The sequence below is a fragment of the Lycium ferocissimum genome, chromosome 10 (genome assembly GCF_029784015.1).
Source record: "Lycium ferocissimum isolate CSIRO_LF1 chromosome 10, AGI_CSIRO_Lferr_CH_V1, whole genome shotgun sequence".
Classification (NCBI taxonomy): Eukaryota; Viridiplantae; Streptophyta; class Magnoliopsida; order Solanales; family Solanaceae; genus Lycium; species Lycium ferocissimum.
The window spans coordinates 61,828,706-61,836,365 of NC_081351.1; the positions used below are offsets into that span (position 1 = coordinate 61,828,706).

General features: G+C 35.1%; 1 protein-coding gene across 1 annotated transcript; it reads left to right on the forward strand.

Annotated features, from left to right (window-relative positions):
* Positions 1-547: 547 nt before the first annotated feature.
* Positions 548-7,432, forward strand: LOC132034463 (protein REDUCED WALL ACETYLATION 2). Its single transcript, XM_059424824.1, has 16 exons — positions 548-856; positions 1,851-1,939; positions 2,547-2,687; positions 2,759-2,815; positions 2,903-2,975; positions 3,639-3,797; positions 4,407-4,556; positions 4,647-4,902; positions 4,983-5,104; positions 5,278-5,364; positions 5,439-5,527; positions 5,646-5,708; positions 5,852-5,908; positions 6,355-6,451; positions 6,541-6,699; positions 7,122-7,432. Exons 1-16 carry the CDS (start codon positions 824-826, stop codon positions 7,125-7,127), a joined length of 1,638 nt encoding a protein of 545 aa, XP_059280807.1. The 5' UTR covers positions 548-823; the 3' UTR covers positions 7,128-7,432.
* The last annotated feature ends 228 nt before the right edge of the window (positions 7,433-7,660 follow it).

The following is a 7,660-nucleotide window of genomic DNA, read 5'->3' on the forward strand; positions in this document are numbered from 1 at the left end:
TACTATAAGGAAAAAAAGAAAAGCAAGAAACATTTGCATTGAATGACTCAATTTTCTTTTATTTACACTGGATTATACTTCTTCCATTTCAGCGTAAGTGGTGTTTTTATCTTTTTATTTTATTTTATTTTAAAATAAGTGGTGTCTTATCTAATCAATAAGGAATTAAATTTGTTCTTACATACAAAAAACTATAGATAATTCTTTTTTCATGATCTTATTAAGGATAAGTAAATAAATATACTTTTTACTTTTAAGGAGTGAGTATTTTTTGTAAGGATGTGCCCAAGCTAAAAACACTAGCGTAACCCAAATCCCAAACCTTAAAATCTCATTATCGAATCTAGTGATTTCCCAGTTTTTTTTCTTTTATTTTTATTTTTATAGGAGTAGAGAAAGGAAAAATGAGAGAGGAAATTACGGATTCGAACCCACGCCAATAAAATAAAAAATTAGGGAGCCAACCAACTCAATTACTAAGCCGTACTCCTATGTGATTTCCCAATTAGAAATTTGTGCCAAATTCACATATAAGGCTTGGAGGATAAAAACATTTCCAACAAACTTTATGTAAGCGTTCACCGCCCCATCCAGTTTCCCCTCTTCATTCTGAGAGCACAGTTACTCGGAAGTAATAAATACAGAGTGAGCCATTACACAACATTTCCAAATTTGAACACCAAAGGTTCATTGTCTTTTTCCGTCCATCATATCTAGATCTGATGATTTCTATTTGATGTACACACTGTGAACTCATTTCTTGAAAAAGAAAAAAAAAAAAAAAAAAAAAAAAAAGAAGGGTTATCAGTTGTGAAGTGTGAGGATGCTAATCTACGGCCCCTTAACACCTGGTCAGGTTAGTCAATCTTTTTTCTTCTTCTAAAGCCCCATTTTTTGCTTCGTTCATTAAAATTCGCATTTTGATCCGTTTCCTTAGTTGGGTTTTGTATTAGCAGTATGACTGTGGTTTGTGCTCAATGCCTTTTCATTTTGATTGTGTTTGCTTTAGTTGAATTTTGTAGTTACGGGGGTGGCTATGTTTTGTGTTCAGTGCCCTTTCTGTTTGGTAGTTAAAACATGCTTACTTGCTACTAAACAAGGTCTTGATTTTGCTTTGTATCAAGTTCAAACATGTGCTCCTCATTTTGCAAATTGGTTATGCAGTTACAATTCTGGGTGTTCTTTTGTTGAATGCTTTCTGCTTAGCAGTTGAAAAGTGTTTACTTTCCATACTTCAATTCTCTGATTGTTTTTAGAGTCTGGTTTGGTTCAAACATCAGTTTCGTGTTATCCAATTCTTGTTGTGATTTTGTTAATTAAAATGCGACGTGTTTTTGTTAAATGCTTTTATGTTACTTGTTGAGACATGTTTGTTCACTCTATTACAACTTGCATTGTTTAAATGAACTTCAGATTTTGAGTGTAATTGTTTACTAAGCAGCATTTGTTTAATAGCTTCCCACCTGTTCGATAAGATGGTGCTTGATTCTTTTAAGGGTTTACTCCCACTCCACATCATTGTAGGACTTTTGGGTAAGTGGTATTTTAGATGTTCTATGTGTGAGTCCTTTGCGATTACATTTTAAAATTGGTAGTGGAAGCAATTTGATTGGATCTTCCATTGGTCGTATTGAAGTTCCAAGTTTGATGGGACTTTTGAGCTTCAAGTCTTGTTCTGTCTTCTTTGTTTCAAATTTCATAGCATTGTCGTAGAATTTTGTAGTTAGAAGGTGGTTTACATGATTTTTTCCATGTGATCAAGTGTTTGTACTTCAAGGCTTCAATGAGTGGATTTTGGATGATGGATAATTGATATATAAAAATGTAACTTTCCTCTAAATGAACTACAGGTGTCATTTTTTCTTGGAGTTGTGCCGGTATGTGCTGCTTGGTTATATTCAGAGTATTTGGAGTACAAGAAAAATTCAGCATCCAAAGTGTAAGCTGATTAAACCTCTTCCGATCTGTATTTTTGGCAGTAAAATTGTTCGATGCATGTCTAAAGTAATTAATGTAAATTTTCTTGACTATTTGATAGCTCTTTTATTAATTCCCATTTAAAGAAATACGCTCCTTGTTATTGTTGTTGTTGTTATATTACTATTACTTTTGTTATTCTTGGTGATGCTTTCTTGAAAAAATATACAACATTGGGGAGCATTCCTCATTTGTGTGCTTTTGTCTCTCTAGAAAGAGGATAATTTTAATATCAGATCAGATATGATGGTAAATAAGTGTCATAAGCAGTGAGAATAATAATATTTCAGCTCTTTGATATCTTAATATGATACTGTTACTTTCTTGGTCTGCGGTAATATTCATTCGTCTTCTTGTTCATATTTCCCTATCTTATGCTCCGAGTATTAGTGAGTTAAGGTGGCGGGAATTTCATGAATATATGGCCTTTTTTTTTTTTTTTTTTTTTTTTTTTAATTAGTAGTGTATATTCTTACTGTACCTCAAATCTGTGATGCACGTCTTGATTAAGCGAGGGCTTTCATCTTCAATCTAATTTAAAGCTGGAGAATTCCTCTCACATATTGCAGTAGGCATTCTGATATCAATTTGGTTGAGTTGGGAAATGAAGCAGTCAAGGAAGATGATAGAGCTGTTCTATTGGAAGGAGGTGGTCTTCAATCAACATCGCCTAGAATCAGAAGTTCATCTGTGACATCTCAGATTACTAGGTTTGAAACTCTATGTTTGCTTTAATCAGATAATATCAGTTCATTGAACTCATGTAAGGTAAACACCTCAGGTTTTTCTTGATGGACGAAAATTTCTTACTTGAAAATCGATTAACTCTGAGAGCAATGTAAGTGGACTTCCATGATTTCAAGACTTAAGTTCCTGAAGACTATGGCTCAGCTTGTTGTTTCTCATCTCCCCTCTTTATCTACAGATCCGAGTTTGGTGCCCTTATGACTTACTTTTACCTATCTGACCGTACAAATCTATTTGGTGAATCGAAGAAGGTACAGTAAACCTTTTCCTTATCTTTGTGTTTTCTCCATGGGCCATTGACATTGTATCGTTAACCAAAGAAATTCTGAAAGTTTCTTTTTGGAGTAAAAGCATGAGGACAAATTTTAACTGTGCAGCATATGCACAATTAACTAACATATCAGAGATAGATGCAGCTTCGTTTCTTTCTTTTCTTTTTGTCTGTCGCTACTCTTTGTTTCTTCTTTTTCTGTTTTCTCATTTGCTACAGTTTGACTTTTTAGGCCAAGTCTTTTTCAGTATTAGGATGGAAAAGATGATGTTTTTGTCCTGAATGCTGTTACAGCACTGGAGCACCCTGTGATTGTGCTTACAATAATAATTTTATGTAAAACTAAGTTGGCCCATGTTGTGTGCTATACCTGGATGGAGCATCTCTATATCCTTTGGCAATGTGGAGGCACAGATTCAAGGGTTACCGATGCATTCCTTCAAAATAAAGAAGCAAGAACAACGGATCAAGCATCCTAAACTCTATTTTGTGTATTTTCTTTATTAGTTCAAGATCATTTGCAACTTTGGATAAATTTTAAGGTTCTAGTCGTTAATGTTTATCATTTATGTGCAGGAAGCTGGTTGTATGTACTCTTCTGGTTCTAACCAGCTTTTGCTGCTTCTTTTGATTGTCTTTGCAGAGCTACAATCGTGATCTTTTCCTCTTCCTCTACTTCCTTCTCATCATAGTCTCAGCAATCACTTCTTTTACGATCCACCGTGATAAGTCACCTTTCTCCGGAAAATCCATAATGTATTTGAATAGGCATCAAACTGAAGAATGGAAAGGATGGATGCAGGTAACTCAGCTCTTGGCATGATTCACTAGCTGATAATCTATGATTTCTTTTCTCCTACTTTTTCTTGCATATGTTGGCAAAATCTGACTTTATGTGGTAACGTTGTCTTTCACGTATTGTTATGAGTTATGAATCTCCTAATGATACTAGTATGACATTGGGAATTATTGAATAATAGTAAATGGCTATACACAATCACAAAACTTGGACATGCTTTCCCCTGTGAGTATGTGACCCCCCACAAAAAAAGGAGCAAAAAAAATAGGATACTGCTGTAGGCACTAGGAGAGTATAGGATGTTCGAGCATGAATAAAACGCTTCTCCCAGGGGGGTCTTTTTGAGTAAGGAAACAAAGAGGACCATCTGTAGTATTTATGACGGCATAACTTATCATCAGAAAAAAAATTATGGCACAACTTAAAGGTCAAGTTTTTATACCAAGTGCAATTGCATCTTGGAAATGCATCTTGTACCACTTTGACTACCAGGCAGTATCTTTTGGATAACTTCGAGTCAGTGAGAGTGTTCCTTCTCATAAACATCTGTCGGTTTCTACAAAGCATGCGCCATACACTTGTGGGTTCTTACAATTTTATTTCTTGTAACAGGTATTATTTTTAATGTATCACTACTTTGCTGCCACAGAATTTTACAATGCTATACGAGTTTTTATAGCTGGGTATGTATGGATGACTGGATTTGGAAACTTCTCTTACTACTACATCCGCAAGGATTTCAGCATTGCAAGATTCACTCAGGTATTATCTGCCCCTGGACTTTGCAGATCTTTTGTATTGGATTTTCTTTAATTGACAGTGCTTCTGAAAGATGTAGTCTTTGATGGACAGATGATGTGGAGGCTTAATTTCTTGGTATTCTTTAGCTGCGTTGTCCTTAACAACAATTACATGCTATACTATATATGCCCCATGCACACTCTTTTCACTCTGATGGTTTACGGGGCCCTTGGTATATTCAACAAATACAATGAAAACGGAACAGTTATTGCCGTTAAATTCATTGCCTGCTTCTTGGTTGTTATTCTGATGTGGGAAGTTCCAGGAGTCTTTGAAGTGGTTTGGAGCCCATTTACTTTCTTCCTTGGTTGGTACCTTGAATTTGTTTTCTTCTTCCTTCTTTGTCACGGCTTATTAGTAACGCCTGTATGTATGTACATATTTTAGGATATGCTGACCCAGATCCTTCAAAACCAAAGCAGTCTCTCTTGCATGAGTGGCAATTCCGTTCAGGTCTTGATCGTTACGTATGGATAATTGGGATGATATATGCATATTATCATCCAACAGTAAGTTCCTATTCAGAGTTTTCAACTTTTACCTGTCAGTCAGTCCTCTTATGAACTTTTGCAACTGTCAGACCAGAGCAGAGCAGAGGATGTTGTCATTTATCCTTTTCTGAAATTTCAGCTCCTTTACTTAACAATGTTAGTTCATAAATGGTTCAAGTTTCATCTATCAGGTAGAGAGATGGATGGAGAAACTTGAGGAAACCGAAGTGAAGCGTAGGATATCAATTAAAGCAACTGTTGCCATAGTGTCACTCACGGTACCTCCTCTCTTTTGCCACTTGTCTGAATTTTCGAACTTCTCTCCCTTGTTTACATATTATACAAATGTCAGATGGGATATCTTTGGTATGAGCACATATACAAGCTTCCGAAGATCACATATAACAAATATCATCCATATACATCTTGGATACCGATAACGTATGTCTTTTTCCCCCCTACTTGATTGCTCAGTTATTTTGAGAGTTTGTTCTTTCACTAGTGAATAATGTGTTGCGGGTTCCTTTCTAATGTAGATTTTGGTGTTCTTATCTAACAGTGTCTACATATCCTTGCGGAATGTTACCCAATATTTTCGTAGCTACACGTTAACCCTTTTTGCGTAAGTAAATTTGCAGTAGAAGGTTTCTTTTACAGTTTATTTTTCATATGTTAGACAGTGAATGCATGAGAAATGTATTAGTAGATATTGGATTTTGGTTTGTTAATTGAAGACTGACTGCTCATTGCTTTGTTGACCTGTAGATGGCTTGGGAAGATCACTTTGGAGACCTATATATCCCAAATCCATATATGGTTAAGGTATGAAAGATGAATTAAAGGTTGATTTGTTTCTTGCTCAGCCGTTACACGGTTTTTAAGATACTATGCTTCTCTAGTTCTTATTGATTTATGATACTACTTTTTTACCCTTCCCCTGATCTGCATATCTAAGCATAAGACCATTTGAACGTTATCACAAGACTGATGTTAGTTTTACTTTTGGCTGTTTTTTATGTGATGTTCCTCAAGCTATGATCTTATTTTGTAATTGACTGTGCGCTCGTAATGAAAAAGATATTATTATAGGTAAATGTGTTACCTTGGGATGCTGGAGTTGGCTTAATGTTTTGGCATAGTGACCACTAATTACAAAGTGCTTCTATGGAAACAAAGAAATCTTAGTACTACTTTTTCTGTTAGAAAATAAAGATGAATTGTGGATATGAACAAATGTGTGTACATAACATAGAGGTCAATAAATGCAGATCTGGTGTGCCAGATGGACAGCCTAAAAAGTTGCTATGTTTGATCCCCGACTATCCATTGATGAACTTCATTCTTACCACTGCCATATACGTTGCAGTAAGTAGATTAATTTCTTGTTCATTGCCTTTCTTGAGGAGAACACATGAATGCACGAATCAGCTTCCTGTTTCTTTATGTATGTGCAGGTTTCTCACAGATTATTCGAATTGACAAACACTTTGAAATCCACATTTATTCCGATGAAAGATGATAAACGTCTTGGCTACAACATAGTTGCAGCTTTAGTAGTATCAGGTCTTCTATATGTCTTGTCCTCTGTATTTCTAAGGGTACCTCAGATGCTGGTAAGTCATTCTCTGTGCTTTCCTATCCTCTTTCGTGTTTGCTTCATCTTTTGCACTTTTCAAGTTTCTATAAGAATGATCAGATATATTAAACAGAAAGCAAATGTGTGCTTATAGAATATTCCAAGTTGACATCTAGCAAGTGAAAAGTGGGAAATTTCTTTTTCTCATTTTTCTAAGTGATATAGGACTGTTTATATTTGTATAAAAAGAGTATATTTGTATAAAAAGAGTGAAGGATAACATAATCAATGACCATTTGTCGGAGCATATTGACACAATGATATCATGTCCAAAAAGATGATTAAATCAGTTTTGCATGGGACATAACATGAAGAAATTAGTTAATAGACTCCGCAACTTTAACCATTTCGTAGTTTGAAAGAAGATCAATGTGTAATGAGCTTGTTTCTAATTTACAGGTGTAAAAGTGTATGTATATTAAATGAAGGCAGATACAGTTTGTGAGCCGGCTACAACGGCTACATTTTCTTTTTACATGATTAAACAGAGAAGATAGATACCCAACTGGGTTATAGTTCTTAGTTTAGGATTCTTTGTCTATAAAGTCTGGCTCTTCAACTCAAATTTTCAATTGAGCAGTTTGTATTTTCCACATTTGCTTAGTCATGTTGTAATGTATACCTTTTAACTGAGGCGATGTCCCAGTTTACTTAACAATATTGTTCTACCACAGTAGTTTATTTAGAGTGAATTCACCATAGAAAGGAAAGTTTCATTTCATCCAATAAAAAGCTTGTATTTTGTGAAATCTATCCAAGTCTTGCAGAAATCAGTCGAGGCATCTCGCCTTTAGCTACTTCTCAGTCCATGCATGCCACTAACTTTTTGTTGAAAATGAGCTTGCACAAGGTCTAATTTTAAATGAGCACAATTCCAAAGGATATAAAGAACTATAATGTGAGTTCCATATCAAATTAAAAGACATCGAGTAGTTTCC

What these genes read in the sequence shown, in the direction of transcription:
- LOC132034463 (XM_059424824.1), top strand. Translation starts at nt 824, where the DNA reads ATGCTAATCTACGGCCCCTTAACACCTGGTCAG. An exon ending in TATTTGGTGAATCGAAGAAG is followed by an intron (nt 2,976 to 3,638) that starts GTACAGTAAACC and finishes TTGTCTTTGCAG; the next exon opens with AGCTACAATCGTGATCTTTT. An exon ending in ACATCTTGGATACCGATAAC is followed by an intron (nt 5,528 to 5,645) that starts GTATGTCTTTTT and finishes CTTATCTAACAG; the next exon opens with TGTCTACATATCCTTGCGGA.